The sequence below is a fragment of the Paralichthys olivaceus genome, chromosome 20, assembly GCF_024713975.1.
Source record: "Paralichthys olivaceus isolate ysfri-2021 chromosome 20, ASM2471397v2, whole genome shotgun sequence".
NCBI classification, from domain to species: domain Eukaryota; kingdom Metazoa; phylum Chordata; class Actinopteri; order Pleuronectiformes; family Paralichthyidae; genus Paralichthys; species Paralichthys olivaceus.
The window spans coordinates 15433621-15457717 of record NC_091112.1 but is presented as its reverse complement, the minus strand read 5'-3'; the positions used below and the strand labels follow the sequence as shown (position 1 = coordinate 15457717).

Sequence of the window (24097 nt, the reverse complement as noted above, 5' to 3'; positions counted from 1 at the left end):
CAATAATAATAACCATCATCATCAGTTTGTTGACATGTTGTTGTATAAAACACTTATTTTGAAGAACAGCCTAAAAGCAGTCAGACAGAAACATTCAGTAATAGTACCTTGTTAATTGGATAGATGCACTTTCATGGGCAGTTATTTCTGATTATCAATATTTTATTATACACATATGCAGTATAGTTGCTGGGATGTGGAGTTTGATATTGAAGCGCTATAAATAAAATTAATAATAAAAGTATTTTCTGAACTTAATTTAAATCAATGTGTTCGTATTGTCTCCTTTAAGGTTTCTGATGCTGTACCTTTTAGTAAGCAGGACTCTCTTTCTTTCTTCTTCCAGGGATCGAGCAGCTGAATGTTGAAAATATTTACCTAACATTTATAGCAGCCCATTGCGACACACATACAAAATATAGAAGGCAAAGCAGCACTGTGACTTCAGTTTATCCAAATCCAGTGGATCATGTCCTTGAGGCACCTCAGAGCAGCTTCAAACCAGGGGGGCCACCGCATGTTTCCTGGTTTTAACCACTGGCAGAGCAACAAGAATGTGTGAAATGACTGTGTTGTTGGAGTGCAGGTCTGAGCGATGACAACACACAAATAACTAAATGCTTGGAAATAGTTGTCAGCTACATGAAAATGTAGCTTCTGAACTAAGAATGTCTGGAAATTAAAATGGAAAATGATTGTTTGGATAGCTTCAACTTGGTCAATTGATACGACAGATAAAGTCGGCACACATCGCAAAATATTATTATGCACTTACTTTAGTAAAATAACAGAAAAACTATTAAAATAAAAACCAGACACAATGATCATGACACACACTCAGACTTAACAGCTTGCATTGCCACCAGCAAGACTTTCTTTAATAGTGATGGTCAAAGTGAGGACGGTGACATAGCCACCATCACTTTGAGAAAATAAGCATGGTGGAACAAAGACGAGATAAAACAAAGCACTTGTTTTCAACCTTTTCCTCCTTCTACACAAACTTGTAAAAGCAACTCGACAACTGAAGTCACAACGCCAGAGCGTTCCACAAAAAATACTTCTTTTTTTTTTTTCCCCAGGTAGGAGACATGACAGCACAACATGATCAAACGGTTCAGGGGTAACCTTTTCCCCAACACAACACATTCACTGAATCCTTCCTGGTGGAACGTTTGGGAAATCAACTGAACATGATGGGAGATATCAAAGTGGTGCTTCTCGATAAAAGGTCTGTAACAAATAAATAAATGTGTGAAAAACACAATCGTTCCAACTGACCATCTGCTGCGTCATCAAGATTAGCCCAGCACCATGTAAACACAACACCATCCCGATATGTTCTGATGACAAAATAAAATGACAGCACTCTTCTGCAAACTTTATGCTAGCTACATCGATCAAAGTATGAATGAAAACGGAACAACAACACTTGGCACTTAACAGAAAAGAAACAAACAAAGAAAACATTCCTCAATATCTTAATGTACATTTTTGTAAACAGCTGAATGCCGAGACTAGGGCATGATAATAGACAATCTGTTTGGCTGGTGTCCGGCATACCAATACTGTGTCACTGGGAAATGACATGGCCCGTGTCCACAGTTAGGTCTTCCCTTTTAATTCTGCGAAGATCAATTAAATCAAAGCGATCGAACGTCTCTGAAGTGACACTTCATTGGTTTAACTTTTGAATACTGAATTGAAATGATTGGACTGTGAGAAATCAGGCGATTCAGAGCCAGAGAGAGAAAAAGACGATTTTGAAGTCCAATGCTTTTAGATCCCAGGATTGCAAAGTATGTGGTTTCTGCGTCTGAAAAAGAGAAACTGAAAGGCACTGTAAGATCTGCAAATAATGGTAACGGCTGGTTACCTTGACATCATTAAATCCAGTGGACGATATGGCCTAACAGGTTCTAATTTGGTCCAGAGGGAGAGGAAAGGTGTCTGCAGCAAACAGGTGAACGCTTATGGAACATTTTGGCAGTGCCGGGTTCGAATCTATCAGCATTTTCTTTTATTTTAGGACAAAACTAAATCTGCTTCATCCACTTACTAATAATCCTGGAGAATCCACTATATTCCAGCATTAAGGGGCAAAATAGTACTGGAACATCTAAAGAATACAGCAAACGTTAACCTGCTCAATATCACTGTTTTATAGGAAATGTACATTGGTGTAACTGAACTGAAATGTAACAAAACAAACGATCGCTGAATTAAGTTGTTGGCAATATCAAAACATGAATAGTTTTACATTCATGTATCTCGCACCAGGTTTTACTTTACACATCTAAACTTAAAACACGTCTTCTGTCGTTAAATAAACCATCATGGAGGCCAATGTTTGTTCAAATAACAGGTCTCGGTGTGAGTTCACTAAAGAAGTGAGTATGGCTGTGGGGGGGATTCATACTGTACAGCAAAAGAAGACTGACATGATGTGATGCATGATGGCTCTTAAGTAAAAATTTGGCAGACAAATTGCGTGTTCCTTTCTCCCCCTTTAAACAGATCATGCTGTCTAATGGCTAAATCCCAAAACTCAACAGGTAAAACCAAAAAAATCTGATAGTACACAACCCCCTTAAAAAAAATAGTTCTCATAATAGAACCAAAAAATAACCCAAGTACACATATATAGAGGGGCTGTGTGTGTGTGTGTGTGTGTGTGTGTGTGTGTGTGTGTGTGTGTGTGTAACAGCTGTCAGGGGCTGGTGAACTGAAAAACAAAAAGCCAGAACTGAGAACGTCACTGAAACAAAGAAAGAGATAAAGTTCTGTCTGACACAAAGTGTGGACGTCAGAGTCACTTTTTGAGGGGCTGGTAGACTGAGGCGTTGGGGTCCAGGGAGGAGGGACTATTGTCCATGAACTTGGAAGAGTAGTGCGGGGCGACAGGGCTGAGGTTGCTGCCGTCCGACGAGTAAGACAGACTCGGCATCACCGCCATCACCTCGGCTATCTTCTGCTTCAGCTCTGCGATCTCCTGCTCCCTCTGGTGGATCTGGCCTGGAGGACATGGGGGATAAAGAGAGGTTAATCACACAGAGTTAGGAGCTGAGTACGGGGACGCACATGAAACAGAATCTCTGAGAGCTCAAAATGTAATTTAGTATCCTTTGGACTCAGGTAGGGAGATAACACAGTTTACCAGACTGCATTAATTAAGTCACTCTTGCCTCAAAGTTAAAATCAAAAGTACCTCATCACACCAATACCAAAATTATACAAAATGACCCATCCTCCATGTCCCAATGCATCCTGTGCTTTAACATCAATTTTATTCTACATGGAAACAGAACTTACTAAATGAACATCATGCTGTATTAATGAAGACTTGAAACTAGTGACCGAGTTCATTAACTCTGTCTAAAAATGTTTAGAGACATTATAAATCAAGTGAGAAGTACAGTCATGTTCACTCATCGAACCTGACTTCTTTTTGCAAACAGTGGAGTCGCCCTCTGCTGGTCTTTTAAGAGAACACAGGTTTTCACTGCTGTCCCGTTACACAGCATGGTAGACCACAGGTATCATTCATCATTTCAATCACATGTCACTGTCATGGCTCAATGAGAATAGACCTGAGACATCTTTAAGGAGAAAAGTTTCATTTCTGCTTTTCCTTCTCTGACAAGAAAAAAGAAGTGATACATTTTCACCTCCACTCTGACGTTAAGAACCAAAGACAGATTCTGTTGCTTCTAAAATGCTTATTTCCCATATGAAACTAAACACACTGTATCCACAGTCATCACTTACCCTGTGCTATCTCCAGCTGCCTCTTGGCATCTCCCAGTGCAGAGAAGAGGTCCAGTTTGATCCTGGTCTCAGCACTGAGGCTGTTCTCCAGGTGCTGGGTCTTCTCCTGCATGGCTGACAGTGCTGACATCAACACCTCTGTGTCCTTCTCATTCTCTTTGTACTTCCTCAGCTCCTGTGTGTCACACGTGTGGTAAGAGTAATAGGAAATTAGATTAACGTATGGCTATGCTACAAAACATATTATTTCTTGTGGATATTTATTTTTTATTTCCGAGAAAAAACGTTCAGTGTTGATATAGCACATGGGGTCTCTTTATTTTATTTACACCATTAACTCAAACTTAAACAGCATACAATATTATTTAAAGGATCATGTGCTGTTGTCAATTGCTCATATATCAACTAGAGATAAATATAGCTGATTACATTCACAGCATTTAGTGCTGCTCTAAACCTGCCTGTTTGTAATGCGTATTTTCTTGGCCTGTGGTAATACTAGGTGCAGCATTTTTTCTGAAACTATAAAAGTGACCTGCAGCAATTGAGCTGCGGCAAATGAAAACCAAGGCCTGTTCATTACATGTTTTTTTTATTATTGAACGTATCATTTAACTATATAAATTTTACATTGCACTTCCATGAGCCCTTAAAAATAAATATGCCAAGTGTAAAGCCGATAAATTGAACGGTTCTAGAGATGTTCCACATACGGACAGCCAGTGGTTTGTGGAATAAATAAATACAATATGTATTTTTCAATCCTGTGACTGACCAAGTGGGTGCACATTTGCAAACATGAACTGTCATGTTAATGAAAAATATTCAGACTTACCTGACACTTGCCCTCCAGATCCCTAATCTGCTCCTCCTTAAGTTTCATGTCCAAGCTGAGCTTCTTATACTCTGTCTCTAGCTCTCTGATACGAACACGAAGAGAGTCATTAGACTCCACTCTGTGGAACGGAGGAGGAAAACAGCAATTACATTGGGAAAAGGCAAAATGTTAAGAGTCAGCAAATAGATGGAACATACGATATGGTACATTAGGACATAAGTGCTGTATGCACCACTTTATATAAAAATAGTAACATGGAAAATCAAAGCAAAAAAAAGCGAACCCTACTGAAGAAATTACAATATTGCATATGTTACACAGCCAATAATGAGAGTACCTAAGAACCATGAAGCTATCACCCCCCCCTGCAGCTTAAAGCGACATTATTTAACATTTTAATTGAGATAGGCACAAATGAGTTTACATTGGCGTACTCTGTTTCTTCTGCCAGAGGGAACAAAGACTAATCTCTTGAATATGTACTGATATTCTGCTTTCCTTGGTTCAGAGGTTAACATCCTAACAGACGTTTAATTAGTACCTAGTGGCAGCAGCTAATGCTACAGCTCTGGCAGCCGTGGCCTCCTCCATTTTCTTCCGCTTCCTCTCCTCTGCCAGCTGTTTCTCAGCCAGGGCCCGAGCCTCCTGCTCAGCCTTGAGCCTCTTCTCCAGCTGGGAGATGGTCTGCTTATCTTTCTGCTTGGCCTGGACGGCACTGTGGAGCCTGAGGTGTGGGGAAAATGGTCAAGCAGGTTGGATCAGAGGGTAACAATGGGTATGAGATTGAGTATTGAATATTTTAAGTATTAAGGTTGATTTTTAGACTTTAAAAGCCTCCTCTAGCATCAGCTGGTCAAAGTAGTCACTTATAATGGGAAATACCTCTACACCTACTGGATGAATTAGTGACAACATATAATAGATACAGACATCAATGTTGCTGAGATATGTGCTAATCTCCATTAATTGTTTGGCAACTAAAGAAAAGTTGTTAGAGTATAGGTGTGTAGGTGTGGAGACAGCAGATCCACCCACTTGTTCTGAAGCAGCTCGTTGTCCTGGCGGAGCTGGCCCAGTTCAGAACGAAGGCTGCGGTCCTGGCTGCTCAGAGAGGACAGCTGACTCCGCAGGTCTGACTCCAGCTGCCTGTTGGCCTGAAGGTCTGCCTTCAGTCGCTTTACATCCTGCTCCAGCCTTAAAGGCAAGAAGAAGAGAGGGCCATGAGGGCCACAGGCAATACACAAATACTTTTCATTATGCTATGGGAGGGGACGACAGCATCGACTAGTATCCTCAAAGTGTAAAACATGTGGAACAGAAACTGAAGGTACATTGAAACTGTTCTCTAATAGTTGCAAATGTTAAATATAAACTGCATCAACAACTGAACTCACCAGAAACGAGATGTACAGTAAGAAGAAGCATGTGTTTGAAACAGTACGAGTGTGTGTTTGAGTCTTACCGTACTAGAGCGTCTGGCTTGCCCAGCTGGTTGTTGGGAATGCAATTCTCCACCGGATCTTTCTGACCCTTCCCAGCCCCCTTCTGCTTCTTCTCGTTCTTATTTGTCGATGACCCTTGCGGCACACTGCCATTCGTGGAGCTGTGATTCCGTGGAGATGAATTAGAAATGCTGCCCCCACCTCCACTGGCATTTTTATAGTTCTTTCCCGCACCGCCCATTTCCTCCTTCGAAGTAGTGTGTGTGTTCGTGTCAGCGTGGGTGTTTTCTCCAGCCAGGTCGTTATTTAGTCTCTTTGCCCCAACGTAGTTCTCAATAAACTCTGTCTCCTGTAGTTTGGAGTCCAGTGTGTGTATAATACTGTTGTTATTGATTCCAATGGAGTTTGCTTTTTTGCCCTCACGCTCTTTCGCAGTGCTGTCCTTCCCTTTTTCCCTGTACTCCAGTTCTGGTAACGGGACTGATGTGCTCTTCTTTCCAGGAGGAGCTCCGTTTTGGGATATTACTGGAGGTTCCACCTCTGAGATCCCTTTAGCTAAAGCAGCTGGAAGACAGCGAGCACAGGAAGCATTAGTGAATGTACAAAGGTAACTGGACAGAATTCCCCAAATCCAAGTGAAATGTAATTACTACAAATTCTGACATCAAACTACCATACACTACAGCTGCTGACTGCAAAACATAAAGAAGACGCTCTTCATAAATGCTATTGCATAATATCATCATAATAGCCATTGTTATAGAAGTAAATCACCACATGAATTCTCTAATTAACTGTATATAAATATTGAACGTGTAGGTTTTGTACAGCTGTACAACAAATGGAAGGAATCCACCTCACCTCCGAGAAATTTTGTTTTTCCGTTTCATAGATTTAATGATTATCATGAAAACAATCATTAACTGCAGCCCTAATTTTAGCCACAATAAAAAAAGAAGCAGCTACACAGCAACAACACTCCTGTAATATCACAGTGCAAAATCCTCCTATTTGTCATAAACACAAATGCTAAAGTTTTATTTCCACAATTGGGTTCATAATGATGCAAGATGATAATCCATGATGATCCATACGACCCAATATTTCCTGCTCTTGATTCTTAAACTAAAGAGTGAACTTTTTTCTTAGTCTGGACCAGAAGAGCCAAAATAGAAAAGTTTTTTATATACTCATAAAAAAGAGATTGTATTGCTTTTTTAACCCAGTAAATGGTATCAGTCGACCATTTCTAGTCATTGTTGCTTCTTCCCTCTGCAAGATATGTGTTAATATGGATTTGAACTCTGCAATGACTGTAGTAATGAGTGTTCTCACCCTCCTCAGCCTCCCTCTCTTGTCTCTGCAGCATCTGTTGCTCTGGCGGTAAAGCCTGCTGTAGAAGCTGCATGTAGAACTCGTTCTCCTTTTGAACTTCCTTCTGTTTCCTCAGTCGCATCTTGTAGCTAACGTAGCTCTTAAACCCGAAGCCCAGAGTCACCACTGGATAGCCGATACTGGGAGGTGAAGAGAAACAGTGTCAGCTTTTGATGAAGATATTTATATCCTTCTAGGAAGGATATGCTGTAATAACATGGATATTTTGCTACCTCTTATGTGCATTATGTATTATACAATGAGACATTTACCAGTGCGCAGCAAAGGGTCGACACAGGTCTACATGAAAGTTCTTCAGATCTTTGAACCGTATGGCAGCTTCGATGTACACGAACAGAATCCACAGCGATACAGTTGGTAGACAGACTCCCCTCTCTGTATGTGTAGACAAAAAATACCTCGGCACTTTCAATTTGGCAGCTATAGATTTCTTGTACACATTCTTTCAGGTGAAAGTGGCCATTTGGCTGACAGTCACACTATAAACAGATTCCCCAGAAAACTTGGACTAACCTGTGTGCCAGACATACTGGACCCATACGTAGGTGCTGGCGGCGAAAAACAGCCATTGGACGGGGATGAAAAGGAGGCAGATGATGTCCGATGTGAACGCCACACATACGAAGAAGACAGAGAACGCCTGAGTGATGAAGAAATGAGACAGATGATTAAATATCTATCAAGAATGGTATGCAATAGAGTGAATACCACCGCTTAGGCCTAATAGTCCCCTAAAATTAGATCAAGCTGGACCAACTTGTACGCACACCAGATCTATTTTCTTCAAGATTCATCAATTATTCCCTCGGAAAGCAGGAAAACGAATTTTAAATACTCAATGTTGGAGTGTCAGCACCAAGGAAATCAGGACTCAGGATTTTTTATATAATTGCGCTTACAAACATACAAACACGGGTGAAAACATACACTTGGGGGAGGTATTAACAACTGTATATAGTTTCATAATAGAAAAAATCTGTATATACACTAATTATTGTATTACTATGCCTACTGTCAAATAACCTTTCTTTTTGGTTACCCACCCACAATCACATTGTTATCCATTGCTGTCAAGAACAATACTCTCTTTGCTTTTTTAAGGACTCATGAGCAGGAAAACTTTATATTTAGTATTTAATATTAAGTTTCAAATTGCTACATGTCAAATATTAACATTCTACTCCTGTTACTATACAGTATTATGTATTTTTCAGAAATGTTAGGTAATCCAGGTAATGTATGGTGTCTTCTTATGCACCGTATTGTATTTTTTTTGTGCACAAAGGCAATAATGTCTATATTATTGGACAGCTTTGGATCAGGAGTTAGAGCGGGTTGTCCACTCAGCAGAAGGTAGGTGGTTTGATCCCAGTCTCCCCCCATGACCAAATGTCCCTGGGCAAGATACTGAACCTCTAATTGCCTGTGAGTGAAAGTGATGCACTGTATGAATGTGTGTGTGTGTGTGTGTGTGTAAGTGCCAAAACTGTAACGTAAAGTGTTTTGAGTCGGACTCAATACTAGAAAAGCTCAATATAAATACAGACCATTAACCAGTGGACAATAAATCTGTCTGAGTCTCTGTGTTTTTCTTTGTTGCATCCTCGTGGTGGATGTAGGTGTGATTCTGTTCTGTGTTAAATGGAGATGCGACTACATTTAACATTTAGTTACACCATCTCCAGTTTGGATCAATGGTGGAAATGGGGAGGGGGTTAAGGGTCTCACACACACAGAAAAACTCTTACCAGTCCCTGGTATCTGAAGGAGTCGTAGACGCTCCGAATGAAAAGCCAGAAGGGCCACAGGTACTCAAACCTGAACTCCAGCACAAAGTCGGCCAGCAGAACCAGCACCCACACCACGAGGAACTTCAGGTACAGGAACGTGCTGCAGGGAGAGGACAAGACGGAGAGGAGAGTGTGAGACCACACGAGACCTACTGAGGATTTAGATGGTATCATGACATCAGGTTTATACAACAGTCTGGTGTTTATGAGACAGCGTGACTTGCAATGTTACCTGAAGGTCACACAAGGTTTGGATAACGGAGACATAACCATGCAACAGTGATCGTGTGTGAAAATGCAGAAATCTCCAAGTGTAATGATGTGTCTCTGTGACAGAAGGAACAGAAATAGATCAAGTATCAGCTGAGAAGTGAGAGAGGAGGCTGGTAGAGAGAGGCTGAGGATGTATGTAGAGTGTCATGTCTAGACATGCTACTGGAAAGCAGGGGGTTTGATTTTCCTCACTGGCCATCGACCAAGTGTTAAGGAAAACACACTCTGTAAATCATATGTGCGTTTAATATGCTCCACTCAGTCCAGTCTAACTTGGGGGTTAATGGTTATTTAAACCTCTGGCAGACAAAACACAGGTGAGAGCCCCCGCCGGCGGCGTCAGCCCGCACTTCAAAACGAGCGCCCCCTGACATTGCTGTTGTCATGTCAGGAACAAAACGTTTTCTTCTCACAAGTTCATTCAGCGCGTCTGATTCATCAACCACGTCTTTTAGAACAAACAGAAACCCAGCAGAGAGTGTTAAAGTCGTGTTCAATGTACACGAAGTCCCGCTGTCCCACGTTCGATTTGAATTTTAGCCAGAGTATGAATTTAAGGAGCACGGAGCAAATCGTGAACGAGATGCTACACGAGCAACGTCAGGGCCTGCGATTCCCACTACACGCTAGCGCGCTCGTTTAGCTTTTAGCTCCGATTGTGCAGAGACAAGACTGAAGCTGCTGTCTTCACATATGCAGTCGGACGCCATTGTTACACAATCACGCCCCCCCCCCAGCCCCCTTTCGGTACCTGCTATATATACCCTCCGTGATTCGGTTCCGTTTTAACGGCCGTCGGAGTTTGCTGCAGTCCGCATTGCGCCGCTTCATCCTCCCCCCGGTGGTTCGCTGGAGCTCTCGGTGCGGTAACAGCGGCCGGAGGCGTCATTCGCTCATCCTCGCGTCGTCGCTGCTTCGGTTCTCCGCCACTGTTTGTTGTTTTCTGCACACGAGACAAAGAAATAAATAACAACAGTCCGCGGCAGACCACGCCCCTTTTCACGACACGCCGCCCCCCCCCCCCAATCCTGTCACTGACGTTTCACGTCATGACGCCGCTGCCGGATGACGTACGAATCAAACATGGCCGCCCCCTCTGAGTGCCAACGAGTGTAGAGTGTTTCTCTCAATTTGAAGTGTTTAAAGCGGTCACATCTGAGCGGTAAGTGGGAATACAGTGATATCTGTGCAATTAGCTCACCTTCCGCGCTGTAGTTTGTTGTTTTTACAATGCTGGTACGTGAAACACTCATATTTACAGGTAGAGTAACGTGATCAAACTTATCCACGCTCACCGAACCACGTTTGTTTTGCCAGACGTGGTTGTTTCTACTCCGTCCACGGAAATGGATTTTCTCCTATAGTTTACCCAGCTGCGACGAAACATTATTAAAAAAATCACACACTATTTCAATAAAGCAGCGTAATACACGTGTGTCAGCGAGGACGCGTGGGTACTGCACTGATAGCACCCAGCGAGTTAACACAATGAAATATACAAAATACTATTAGAACCAAGGAGGGATCGTGCTCTACTGTTTACTTACAACGTAGTGTGAAATCCCTCCCTTGGTGCTTATAGTATTTTTTTAAATATATATTTCATTTTGTTGTCTGTTTTTTATATTTATATTTTTATATTTATACTTGCACAAATATTCCCTGCAAACCTGCTTGGCAGCAGGACACACGTCGAAGACAGTGGGATCCAAAAGGTCTCGGACCACTTGGCTGTGGGAATGTTTGTGTAAATGTACTGATTCCTTGTCATTAATGAGTCCTCCTCAAACAGTTCTACAATCTATCTGTTTGTGTGCTGGATGTTGTGTTCAGAGCTCATTATCAACAGTCTGGTGCAGAGCGATGTTAGAAGACTTTTCATCCTACCTGGTTTGTCTGCAGTATACATTTTAAAGTCAGTATTTCTCAAAAAGTGAAACTACATTGACTTTAATAATGTGTGTAGCCTATGTATACTCTTTAAAGCTTAAACAAACTGGTGTTATTTTTCTTACATTGTATGTTGGCTATATTAGTCTGTTAAGCAATCGACAAAATCATCAGACCCAAGTTCACAAGTTATCAAACTAAAAGTGTGAGAGGTGTTGCTGATGTGTAAGATGTTTGTGTTTCAACAGATAATACTTACCTGGGACAAAATGGAGAAACTTCTGCTATCTGCTGAGGAAAAAGAGAGAGAGGAGGAAGAGATTGAGGCGGAAGGTAAAGAAGGAGATGATGATGATGATCACGAAGAACAGGAGGAAGATGTCGAGGAAAAGAATGATTCTGGTGAAATAAAAAAGGAGCAACAGGCAAAGGCAAAAGCCCCAAATAAAACAAAGAAGGTTCCCGTACCCGCTCAGACTAAAGACAAAGACCAGGACAGTGTCCTGAACCTCAACAATGAGGTGGTGAAGATGAGGAAGGAGGTGAAGAGGGTGCGAGTACTGATCATCAGGAGGCTGATACGACAGATCAGTGCCTCGAAGAAGAAGAAGGGGAATGAGGCACAAGTTGAGAAGAGTCAGAGGAAAGCTGCCAGAATGCTGGAGGAGATCCACGCCATGAAGGTTCTCAGACCAGACGTGGTAGGTGTCATAAGAACTTCAACTATTTTTTAATTTGGAACACATTATTCAGCAACATTTAGCAAAAAAGTCAATTATTATTTAACAAATACAAAAATGTCTTATTGTATAATTGATTTCTCCCACTTCCAGGTGACCAAGACAGCCTTGCAGAAGAATCTCAACTTTGAGCAGGTGTGTAGAGACCCCAAGTCTAGTATTGTTGACCGGGCTGTAGCACGCATCGCCACCCACCCTCAGTTCAGCAAGAAGATTGAGGACATTAAAGCTGCTGTGGAAGCCTTCAAAAAGGATAGGATGAAGGATCTAAAGCAGGGAGGAGTGGAAAAGGTGCAAATTAAAGCCGAAAAAGTAAAACCGCAGTCACCAGTCAAAAGCAAGGAAAAAAAGAGAGACAAAGAAGAGGCAAATGTTAAAGTGCAGCTGAAGGGAATGTCAGAAAACAAGGAAGGAGATGTTATCCTTAAAGACTCAAGTGATGCTCAACCTAAAACAGACACTGTAATAGCAGCTCATTCATCCAGCACTGCTGATGTTCAAAAGAAAGACATACCAGAGTCTGACAGTGTGCGTCCAGTATCAACACAAAGTATCAAAGTAAAGAACACTGTGAAAAATAATCCTCAAAGTAAAGGTGCAGAGAAGAAACCGAATGCTGCGGTGCTTCAAAAACAGGAAAAGGAGGAAGAGCGTGATTTAGAGTCATCAGATAAGGAAGAGAGTGATTTAGAGTCATCAGATAAGGAAGAGCGTGATTTAGAGTCATCAGATGAGGAAGAGAGTGATTTAGACTCATCTGATGAGAAAGAGAAAGAGTACTTCGACGACAGCACAGAGGAACGTTTCCACAATCAGTCCTCCCAGTCGGAGGAGAGCGAAGATGACTTCTTCGTAGGAAAAGTCAGCAAATACAAGAAGAAGAAGCAGAAGGATGTAGAAGGGGAGAAAAAGGTGGTGAAGGGGGAGGAAGTGACAAGTGACAAGGCGACAACTTCAGACAAGTTCCAGAATGAACTTGATGAGCTCGAGTCCAGGCTGAAGTCTAAATCAACCTCGCTTCAGTCTGTCTTCACTTCCCTCTCAGGGCCTCTGAAGAGTGCTGGCAGAGGTGCAGGCAGGGGAAGAGGTGGTGATACATTTAGGGGCCAAAGAAAGCCAAATGCTGGAAGAGGTTTCAACAAAGATTTCAGTAAACAATCCATGTTTCGAAAGGAGTTTACAGGAGCGGAAGAAAACTCAGGGACCAAGTACAGCAAGCCTGACGACAGACGGCGTGAGTCGGAGGAGAAGGGCTTTGCATCTGGGGGCAGAGGGAGGGGACGAGGCAGAGGCAGAGGCGATTTCACAAGGCACATGGGTCGAGGTGCCTTTTCCCAGCAGGCACCACAGCAGGCGCTGCATCCATCCTGGGAGGCGAGTAAGAAAAGAAAGGAACAGCAAGGACAAATCCTGGCCTTCCAGGGGAAGAAGATCAAGTTTGACGACTGAACAGAATCGAGTGACTCACAGATTTTGTTGATTCTTTTTGTCCGGCACATTATGTAAATGTGAAGGTTGTCGCTCATGATGTTCTGTGACAGTGTTTTTAAATTGTTTAAAAGAACAAAGGCCTGACATTTCTTTCTAAATCATCATGAGAATTAAGTTGTTAAAATATTGGGATTTCCAAATGAGAAATGCACCACTTAAGCAAATAACTTCTCTGTGTTATAGTTTTACCAGCTCACAACAGACATGAGGAAGATATTTGTAATTTTGGGGGCAGTGAATTTTTTTTTTTTAACTTGTACACAGCTCTTTGCCTGACACAGTTTTTAACATGGTAACTATGGATTAGTTAGTGTCTACATTATATGAAGCTAATGTATGGAGATACACAACATTGAACCAAATGAGAGTTTTGGTTTTTCATCATTATTTGTGTTTGAACAATATAAATGTTGTACTTACAGATATAACCCCATTTACTGTCTTTTTTCCTGAAAATGGTACATCAATCATCTGTTGGTCTTCTGTTTAAGTGATGAATAGGTTAAGTATTCTGAAAACAATGTGTTAGATAGCTAATGTCAGTCGGTTCCAATTGTATGAGAAATTTAAAATAACCCGACTTAGGAAGACAATACTTAGAAGCCGGTAGAAGCATGACGAAGTGTTGGGACGACTTTCAGTGGGATGTGTCTCAAAGATGGCAGCTGGTTGCCCTTGGTGATAGCTGGTGTTTACATCTGTCAATTGGACAAAGATTGAGTTAGCCCATAAAAATGAATTTGCATCATTAAAATTTTAACATTACAGTCTCATGACACTTAGGTAACACTTCTGATTTATCATCATTGTTGCTTCATCTTGATTTAAGGGCAGCTGAATCATGAAAAACTAAACTTTCAAATCGCTTGAAGCATATTGGTTAATTAAGGGACAGTACTTTCATTGTTTCAGTACTGAGGTATATGCAAATATGGTGTTAATTTTCACCAAAAATACAGAATATCTGATAGCTGATAATAGTTTAATTAATTAATTTCAGTCTTTCCTATTGAAGTAATTTTTTAGGTTGAACCTTGTCTTTTTTCATTGGAGTTCACTTTACTGCAGTTTTTTACTAGTTCATGTACTCTAGAGTAATCTACAGAAATGCATATAGTCTGTGTATTTTTAGTCTACATATGCAACATAGACCTGTTTTCAGCTTTTGTATAGAGGGTTCTCAAAAATATGTTTTATCTTAAGAAGTAGAAGTTTTTAAATGAATCACAATTTAATCCTCCATCTTATTAGAAAACTGAATAAACACATTTTGGATTTATCACTGAACGGGAGGGGTGTAAATATGCTGTCTGTAAATAAACTAAGAAGTAAAACTGTCCGAAAAATGTGCTTTATTTCCCTTGGTGATGAAACATTTTGTTTGTCATGTGCAAGTTAACTCAAGGTACAATGTTGGAAAAGAACAAACCGGTCAGCTTAGCTGTTAAGCTTTCTATAAAAAAAAGTCAAACACAGTATGATACAACACTAAAACTATATAAACTCCAAGCTGCAGCCAGAGAGACATTCAAGGATGCAAATGTAGTAACTTTGACTGGAATGAGTTTGCAGAGGTTTGTTATATTTTCTGCAGAGGGGAGCAGAGCGGAAATATTCCAGTAACGTTCACGTACGTCAAAAGCACGTACGCGTCTTTACGTTCACGGAGCGACAGCCAATAGAAACTCAGATGCAAATGAGGTTTAAACGTGTCCCAGGAACCTGGAGTTTCGCGCGTAGCTCCTCTGCAGCTCCGTGTGTGTGTGTGTGTGTCCGTGGAGCTGGACGCGGCTCCCGATATATCGAACAAGCGGAGAAAATGACACGTCGACACAGCAGCAGGAGTGAACCCCGCGGAACGAGATGAATAAGCAGCTTCTCTTGGCCGCGGAAGGCTCCGACGGTTCAGAGAAAAGCTCCACCACCGGGACCCTCACCCCGCAGACCGCCCTCAACGAGGCCGCCTTCGTGGGACCGCATGACGGCCTGAAGTTCCCTGCACCTCCCGGGCCCTCCGCCACTACAGCAACCGGCTCAGAGCAGCAGACACGTCCACGCGAACAAGCCCAGGTAAGAGGCACCGGGCCCGGCTGTGTTGTAACTTTAGAGAGGGGCTACTGCTAAAACCATGAACAAGGTAAACACGACTGTTCACTCAGTCAGCCATGTTGCATTGTTTACATCGCGCAGCCTGTGTTTACAGCAGCTTTCTCCCGCCGGGCATGTTCTTCTTCATACAGAAGTGTTGTTAGATACATGTTGAAGGCTTGTTACTAGTTATTCTTGTTCATTTATCCTTATTTACTTTGTTTGTTTGCGTCATTAGACACAAACTGTTTCTCACCACAGCCCCGGAAATTCCAAACGTCCCTTCAGAATAAAGGGAGATTGTTTAAAGGGATAGTTCACTCAAAAAAAAAAAAAAGGAAAATTCACTAATTATCTACTCACTGCTTTGCCAATGGAGGGGTGGGCGACGTGTTTGAGTCCGCAACACACTTTTGGTGTTCAGGGGTAAACAGCGTAAACAACTGGAAGTAAATGTTGACCACGTTTTCAACAGAAAGAAAACACAACATGCCTCCATACTGCTGATGTGGTGTCACGTTCACACACACACACACGTGTGGAGGCATTGCAAGTTGAGTATTGCTGATGTCGTCCCGTGCCCCTTTGGCGAGAGCAGAGAGGCTCGTGCTGTGAATCTCAAAAAGTCTATTGGGGACTCAAACACTTCACCCACCCCTCCATCGACATTGTGGTGAGTAGATAACGAGTGAGTGAATTTTCAACTATCTCGTTCTAGCCTTTACTCAGTGTTGAAGGCATCAGTAAAAAATCTTTTTTATTTATCCCTCCACTGATGTATAGTTGGCAGCTTTAAGTTTCTCCATAACACTGTAGTCATCTCCTTCAGATCAGCAGCAGCCCAAGTAAATATAATTAGTTTTTTTGATTCTATATCCACTGGAGTTTTTCTTATTAAAAATAATTCAGGCTCTAGAGGAAGGCCTGCCCCCATAATCTTCTTGAGCTCCACCTGAATGTCTCCAATATCGATAAAAATCGGGACCATCCCAGAAGTATGGTATGGGAACTGTTCTGCTTGCAGCTGCAAATGACTACAGGGAGTGGTGGAGGTGGCTCAACACATTTCAGGACACACAGGACTCCCGTCCATTCAGGACATCTACCAAGAGTGGTGACTGTGGAAGCCATCCATCTCTCAGACTGATCTCTCTATTGGCACACGTAACAGGCTGCAACTCGTTCTGTCTTCGTGTTTTGTGTACTGAAACTGTGGACATCTGGACTGCGGTTTCGTTAACAGCCCTACTATATACTTATTACTCTTAATGCATTGCTTACCTGGCCTGTCCTTGTTATTTAACAATTTTCATTGTACTGTTGTTGACCTTGAGTTAACATGACAAATAAAACTTGAACTTGACTCAAAAGCAGTGTTAATAGGTGTCAATCATTCACTACCTGAAATAAGCCTAATAAATTGTATTTTTGATGGATTGTGGATCGTACTGTTTGATATACAATATGCCTACTCACATACTCTACTATTACTGACAATAACTCCTCAGTTCATTCACAACTCTTTCAATTCATACAAACTGTTTCTTCTAATGAATGTTGTAAATACTTTTTGTTGATGTTCTCAGTTACTGGGAGAGGTATCCCTCACATGTGGCTCTCCTTGTGGTTTCTACCTTTTCCCCCTGTTAATAGGTTTTATTTGGTAGTTCTTCCTTTACCTCTTGTTAAGGTCAGAGAACGTGGCACCTTGTTAAGCCATATGAGACAAATTGTAATTTGTGAATGCAGGCTGCACAAATAATACTTGATTGAGCTTCAGTGTTACAATGTAGTAGAACATTAAATATCAATCAAAGTATATTATGTTGAGTGTTATGGCTATAATAATGTTCCACTTAAAGCTCCTGATGGGATTTATGTTGTGTGAGAAGTGTCGGTTTTAGTGACATGCTTTTATTTTGAAGGTGTATATCCTGACTACTTGTGTTGTACTTTAGCTTACACATCACAAACACTACAACTAGTCAAGACATACTTCTTCACACTTTGACTGACGAGTACAGAGCGGACTTTAACACTGACACCTCCATGTTTCTGTGGGAACACACTGGTAAGCAGACTGTACCATGTAATGTCATGTACAGCCACAAGCGAATGAGTATGGAGGCCTTGGCCCAGCATGGCAGGGAGCAGTGCATCTCATTTTAACACGATTAATCAAGTTTTGCACATATTTGCACATATTTTTACATATACAAATAACACTGAAAACGTAATCAAAACACCCAGCTTAGTGAAAGAGAAAAACTATACACCACATAAGAGATCAAATATTAATAAAAAAATAACATTGGTGTTTTTAGTTATAAAGCACGTTTCACACAGGCAGGGTCAAGGTGCTGTACAGGGACATTAAAAACAGACAGAATGGAAAGGATGGAAGTCAGGAAGCAACAGTCTAAAACTATTTAAAGTGAATATGAAATTAAAAAACAAGAATAAAAAAAAAATCTGTATGGAAATTAAAAAACAGGTTGAAAGGGATAAAAGAAACTAAATGGATCGAAATGCGTACATTTATTAAATATAAATATAATGAAATACAATGATGGTATGACGTTGTTAAATATATTTTTTAATGCACTTGTGCATGAAGAAGTTTTCAATCTGTTTTTAAAAACTGCAATGGATCATCTGGTAGTTGGTTTCAGCAATGTGCTGCACAGTGGCTTAAAGCTGCTTCTCCATGTTCGGACCTTGCCCTGGGTAGCACTAGCAGACCACTACCCAGTGATCTCAGGGGTCTCTTGGACGCACTCAACACACTTCTATCTCATGGTGATAGTGTACCTTGATCAGTCCTCTAATTTCAAATATATTCTCAACAACCGGACTCATTGCTTCTGATTAAATATGAACCAATGGATTCATGAGATGTGTATAATGTATTATTGCCCTGTGAGCCACAGGATTCAATGACATAGTTGAAATGCAAACCTAAAAATTTCCGTTGACAGGTATTGTAATACCAACTGTGTATATTTGAGGTATATTTTGCTTCCTCACAAGCAATGTGATTTCCTTCTCTCAGGCAAAGAGAAGACTGAAGCTGGAAGCCAGTTACACTGAGGATGAAGGTGGAGCTTCCAAAGCCAAGAGGCCCATGGACTCGACTCTTCACAACACGGGACAAAAGACCCCCTCAAGACCTGGTATGGACATCTGTTCTTAGTGGTTAACCTTTTTATAATGTGTTTACCCATATTTGCATATAGTGACACCAGACAGATCACAAGTTTTGCTCTGACAGTGTGACATGAAGTCAAGTTAATGGTAAAAACCAAAGCCATAATTTGTTTGCTTCATATTTTGGTTTAATGGCCTGATGAATAAATGCAGCAGCTTGAGTTTCTTCCTCTCTCACATCTTTGCGAGTCATATTGCAAAAAGAACAGTGATCTGTTTGATGGAATGTTAAATTATGACTCGCTTTTCATCTTCACTTTTACTAAAGTCTATAGAACACCCTCTGTTTTGCTCATTGGCAAATAAATAAAAACCAAATTCAATAAATTGTCTTAAAAGAAATAATCACAAATTTCCCCCCATTTTTGCAGGTCCCGCCCCCAATCCCATAACAAACATTTCTATGATTGAGAGGTCGCGAAATGACACCTCGCTCAGTTTGCTGACACGGAGGTTTATAGAACTGCTGAGGAACTCCCCTAGTGGCGTGATCGACCTAAACTTAGTCACCATTCAGCTCAATGTCGCAAAGAGGCGTATTTACGATATCACCAACGTCCTTGAGGGGATCCGGCTCATCAAAAAGAAGTCTAAAAACATATTTGAGTGGATGTAAGTATGAATGGATGTTGTAGGAAGTGTGTGTGTTTAGGAAAGGAGCTTGTTGCACTGACAGCACATATACTCACAATGGCTAATTTGTCCTGGTTATTATTTGGAATGATTCAACATAATAGTCAGATATAATGTTGATGTTTGTTGTGGCGTTCATCCTGTATTGCTGCTTGAATTTGTGTGCATAGGAATACTCCAATCAGTAGAGAAGAGGTTGAAAAAATGGACGCTCTCATTGAGCAGGAGAGGAAGCTGGACGAGCTGATCGAGAGCTGTATGTGGAAAGTTCAGGAGATGTCGGAGAACCAGTACACTCAGAGATATCCTTTGTGAGCTCAGCTTCATTACCTCCAAGATGGTTATGCCCCCCCCCCCGTGTCTGTATTTAACACCACTTCTTGTCATCCTTGACTTTATGGAAAACATTTGCCTATTTGACGCATGAGGATGTTCAGATGATCCCCAGTCTGAAAGAACAGACTGTGATTTTGATCAAAGCTCCTCCTGAGACAAAACTGGAGGTCCCACATCCAGAGGAGGTATGTTTCTCAGCACACGATGAGGTCACTTTTCATTAAGTTGACTAGAACCATGGCTGTGGTTTCAGTTGTGCCTAAACTGAACTTATCTTAACATGCCTTGTGTTTAGAGGCTCCAGGTCCACATCAGAAGCACCCGGGGACCCATTGATGTGTTCTTCTGCTCCGATGACCCCGTCTCTTCGGTCGGCACAGATGTCTCTGTGGCCAATGACAGCTACTCGAACTTGTCCACCCGTGGGAATGACTCCGTCCCAGTTTCGTCTGACTCCTCCTTCGCCCATGTGTCTCCCAAAGGTGAGTCTTACACTTACAGATCCCATGGTCGATCTCACCGATTACTCGTGCAAAGGGGGACTGAGCTGCCACAGAAAATACCCATGAGCCTTTGCCCATACAAGGGAGCTTTTATAAGATGATATATTTCGTTTTAAGCCTACTGTTAGATGGCTGGTTCACATTTTTCACCATCATTGCTCATGTTTTTCACCAACTCATGTCTCCTTATCCACACTCCCATTATCTTTCCAGATGATGCTAACAATACACCCGGAATCAATAGTATCTGCAACACGCTGTCCGATCCGACACAACATTCATCACCGGTTACTGTTGCCCCCGCCTCCCTCGCGCCCACCTCCCTCACCTCCCTACAACCCCCCTCTGAAGACCAGCAGAGCTTTGTCACTCTCGCCTCACCCCTGGCCTTCTCTGTTGATGGGGAGCAGTACCTCCTGAGCCTGGCTGAGAACGGGGGCATCACTGACCTCTTCTCCTCTGTCGACCAGGAGCAATTGCCAGTGAAGATGCCCCTTGTCTGAGCAGCTGTTCTTTTTGAAATAATCAATAATTTTGGCAGCAGTGGATATCTTCACACAAACAGGATATCACAGGGAATGAAAGTACCGCTCTAAATATGCATTTTTAATATATATCCACATTTATCTTTCCTGGAAGATGTAACTCTGATTTACTCACACTCAGGTATGTGAAGGTAGATGCAACACAAACATTTTACTTAGCTTTATTGCAATGACCGTATTGTTCTGAATACTAAGGTAGATGTCTACGACTTGTGGACTTAAAGGAAACTATGAATCAGAGTTCCTGTCGGGAACATGAAGGATCTTTCTCAACACAGCCAGAAGATTTAGACGTCCGTTTGGCATTTTTAGCTGCAGACATTCCTGTTTTAAATACTCCTGAAACTTTGTTGCTCTTGTTGGACTTCAAGCAAAAAGCACCACATTGGATGGTGATTGTGCAGACCACAACCGCATGTTTAATAAGTTCAGTTTCTTTTCTGATTTCAAAGGGTTAGTCCCTCATCACTTTGCACTGACATAGAAATGCCCCACTTGTCTTGAGTTGCTGAAGTAATGATGCCTCATGTCTGAATAATGTGCCTGGTATTGGATACACTGAATTTAATAACACTGACAAACTGTATGTAATGGGGATCAGTCATTTTTAAGGTGTTGGATTGGTGCTTTCCTGTCAGCTAAGCTCGACAAACTACAGCATAACTCAGTCTGTCTGGCTTTTGGCTTCACAGTTTTCTCAGGGCTCTGGGACCTTTTACTAGAAGTGCAATTTTACATTTGTTTGACTCAAAATATTTATGGCATTTCCCAAAGTTTGACATAATACATTTTGAGTTCATGATTTGATAGCAGTGCCTTATCCCGGACATTGTGTCAACACTCCTTTTTATAAAGTCTACTTCACATAATACGATTTTGTTACTCCTGCTGAATGATCGCGTTCGTGCGTGTGTGCGTATGTGTCACGTGTGTCATGCGTGTGTGCGTGCGTCGCATGCGTGTGTGTGCGTTGTGTGAATTACCCAGCAATCTGCAAGTCTTATAGTATGTACTCAGCTTTGGTGGTGAAGAATTGTCAGGCTCTCCAATTCACTGACTGCTTTTTGAGATGTGAAACATCTCAGCAAGTCATTTTCTCAGGTACAGATGCAGCCCGTCATCAACCCTGTTGCTGTTGATAAACACGGCATTATTTGGCTACACTGTGACTTGATACCGACTAAGCTAAGAAATCTCTTTTATGTAGAAAAACTGGTTCTTGACCATAGAGAATGTAGCTCTCGTAGTGTCAAATCAACCAGGGAGAGTGAAAGGTTTGGAGTGACCTTTGATGCTTGAGCTTCTTGTGTAAGTGCTGCTTAAAGTACAAGAAAATAAATCTTATCTATATATGAAAAGGTTGTCATTTTTAGCATGTAAACCCTTAAAAACCTAATACAGAAGGTGCCAGACCTTTGTTGTAGAGCTGAAAAAATAACAGAAAACAAATCTCCAACAATTTTCATATATATATATATATATATATATATATACACACACATATATATATAATTCCATTTTAATCATTTTAAAATAAAAAATTCAAAATATTTGCTGGCCCTAGCTTCTTAAATATGAGGATTTTATGCTTTTTGGGTCAAACATGAGACATCTTTGGATGTAGTAAATTAGAACAGGATGAATCACTGAAGCTGGTTAAAGAATAATTCCACTGGTGGGTTTGGGTGTAATGTCATTAAGAAAACTATTACAGGGCAGTTTTGAGGATTCTTGAGAATGTGACACTAAAGGTTTAATGTCAGTACGTTGTGTTTTTTTAACCTGCTGTTCAGAGCGTCCACATCATGGATTTCTTAATATAATTATTTTTTAATCCTCAGTTGACAATGAGTTTATGTCCAGACTGCTGTGCACCAAAGTTGTGCCCACAGACCTTGAGGGCTAAATGGCTGTTAAGTGAAGGTAAACTTACTGTCAAACTGAAATAAATGCCTGGTTACACGAGCTCACACTGTATATTCAATTATTGTTACTACTTGTATTTTAGCAGTTACCCATGAAGATGGTGATAATGAGATGATTCATGTTCTCAGAGTTGTCTGAGGTATAACAATAGTTATCAGAAAGTTGAATGTATATTGACATATTGCTTATACATTGTGTGAACACAGTGTGGGGGTATAACACACCTACCTCACATTTGTAAAATGTTCTTCTGTTTGTCGACTGTTAGTCATTTTTAGCTCATAACGAAGAGTTTGAAACCAAAACCTCACTCAGGAGCAAAATCTGTCTTTACACTGAAAAGAAAAGTTATCATGTTAATTATCAATATTGACTGACTATTGTATTTATGTATTATATTTGACCAAGCTACATTGACCTTTGGTTTGAAATACAGTCTGACCAGGTACCATTGACCCCACACAGCCTAGGCCACAGCTTTGTGATGTGCATATCACTCGAAACATTTGTCAGCAGCTTTGATTGGCGAAGTGATATACTGTATGATTGTGAAGCTTTAACTGTGTCAAATCCTCCTCATATCCTTCCACAAAGCAAAGAAAATGAGGCTTACAATGTTATTTTACAGAGAGTTGTAGGAAAACTTAATTCATTGTCTTATCTCAGTCAAATTTGCCGTCTAACAATGTTATCATTAAAAAGACGCTGTAGATCAGTATCCAGCAAGCGTTTATTAAATAAGTGATACAGACTTTCTACACATGTTTGAAAAATTGCCTGTCATTGTTCTATTTAGATAATTTGATAATACTTGATAACCACCACTTATTAAATCTTTAAAAATGTTTAATTGCAAGGAAGTCAGTGATTGTCTTTAGATGTTTCTACTCTAATCTTTCAATTAATAACTGATTAAGTGTTTGACTCGAGTAGAAATCACAGCTATGTTCCATGTGTTTGTGTGTCAATATGTTGCAGCCTCCAGTTTCTCTTCTCACTTTGCATCAGTAAAATATTTGACACCTCAGAACTTTGTACATTTAAAACCCATCCACAGTGAACTAACCTGACTCCAGTGTAGTTCATATGGAGACACTAGGAGGCAGTGTGATCCCACTGAATCCTTCATACTCAAAAGCTTGTGCTGGTCTGAAACTGTGACTGTCCATCAGGGTTTTTTTTTCTAGTATTGACCTGTTATGTATGTGGCATCACGTAGAAATGACCTCACT

The 24097-nt window shown here is 41.1% G+C and overlaps 3 protein-coding genes across 7 annotated transcripts in view; 2 read left to right on the top strand and 1 right to left on the bottom strand.

The window, feature by feature from the left end:
* Window positions 1–843: 843 nt before the first annotated feature.
* Window positions 844–10519, bottom strand: maco1a (macoilin 1a). Of its 3 annotated transcripts, XM_069516798.1 has the most exons (12): window positions 10258–10507; window positions 9466–9560; window positions 9192–9333; window positions 7957–8083; window positions 7695–7818; window positions 7384–7562; window positions 6069–6612; window positions 5642–5800; window positions 5148–5330; window positions 4604–4724; window positions 3769–3943; window positions 844–3015 (listed from the first exon to the last, which is right to left on the bottom strand). In XM_069516798.1, the coding sequence occupies exons 2-12, from the start codon at window positions 9504–9506 to the stop codon at window positions 2813–2815; spliced, it is 1998 nt and encodes a 665-aa protein (XP_069372899.1). In that variant the 5' UTR covers window positions 9507–9560; window positions 10258–10507; the 3' UTR covers window positions 844–2812. The 3 variants fall into 3 exon arrangements, with proteins under 3 accessions (XP_069372899.1, XP_019946262.2, XP_019946263.2); XM_020090703.2 differs by lacking the exon at window positions 9466–9560 and having other exon boundaries at window positions 10262–10519; XM_020090704.2 differs by lacking the exon at window positions 9466–9560 and having other exon boundaries at window positions 10258–10435.
* A 4-nt stretch (window positions 10520–10523) lies between these two features.
* On the top strand, window positions 10524–14055 carry srfbp1 (serum response factor binding protein 1). 2 transcript variants are annotated; one of them, XM_020090706.2, is made up of 3 exons: window positions 10524–10668; window positions 11645–12097; window positions 12230–14055. In XM_020090706.2, exons 2-3 carry the CDS (start codon window positions 11666–11668, stop codon window positions 13583–13585), a joined length of 1788 nt encoding a protein of 595 aa, XP_019946265.2. In that variant the 5' UTR covers window positions 10524–10668; window positions 11645–11665; the 3' UTR covers window positions 13586–14055. The 2 variants fall into 2 exon arrangements, with proteins under 2 accessions (XP_019946265.2, XP_069372900.1); XM_069516799.1 differs by lacking the exon at window positions 10524–10668 and adding an exon at window positions 11316–11421.
* Window positions 14056–15236: 1181 nt separating this feature from the next.
* e2f3 (E2F transcription factor 3) overlaps window positions 15237–24097 on the top strand; it is an 82415-nt gene continuing 73554 nt past the window's right edge. The window contains exons 1-7 of one of the 2 annotated variants that reach the window (XM_069516801.1): window positions 15243–15697; window positions 18768–18888; window positions 19294–19534; window positions 19726–19859; window positions 19964–20076; window positions 20187–20373; window positions 20608–22904. In XM_069516801.1, coding sequence (XP_069372902.1) covers window positions 15491–15697; window positions 18768–18888; window positions 19294–19534; window positions 19726–19859; window positions 19964–20076; window positions 20187–20373; window positions 20608–20897 — 1293 coding nt within the window. In that variant the 5' untranslated portion in view covers window positions 15243–15490 and the 3' untranslated portion in view covers window positions 20898–22904. Of the gene's footprint in view, window positions 15698–18767; window positions 18889–19293; window positions 19535–19725; window positions 19860–19963; window positions 20077–20186; window positions 20374–20607; window positions 22905–24097 lie in introns of those variants that run through there. The other variant, XM_069516802.1, reaches the window with a different exon arrangement.

What these genes read in the sequence shown, in the direction of transcription:
- maco1a (XM_020090703.2), bottom strand. Translation starts at nt 10,395, where the DNA reads ATGACGCCTCCGGCCGCTGTTACCGCACCGAGAGCTCCAGCGAACCAC. An exon ending in CCTTCAGATACCAGGGACTG is followed by an intron (nt 8,084 to 9,191) that starts GTAAGAGTTTTT and finishes TTCATCACTCAG; the next exon opens with GCGTTCTCTGTCTTCTTCGT. An exon ending in AGAGAGGGAGGCTGAGGAGG is followed by an intron (nt 6,613 to 7,383) that starts GTGAGAACACTC and finishes GCTGTCTTCCAG; the next exon opens with CTGCTTTAGCTAAAGGGATC.
- srfbp1 (XM_020090706.2), top strand. Translation starts at nt 11,666, where the DNA reads ATGGAGAAACTTCTGCTATCTGCTGAGGAAAAAGAGAGAGAGGAGGAA. An exon ending in AGGTTCTCAGACCAGACGTG is followed by an intron (nt 12,098 to 12,229) that starts GTAGGTGTCATA and finishes TCCCACTTCCAG; the next exon opens with GTGACCAAGACAGCCTTGCA.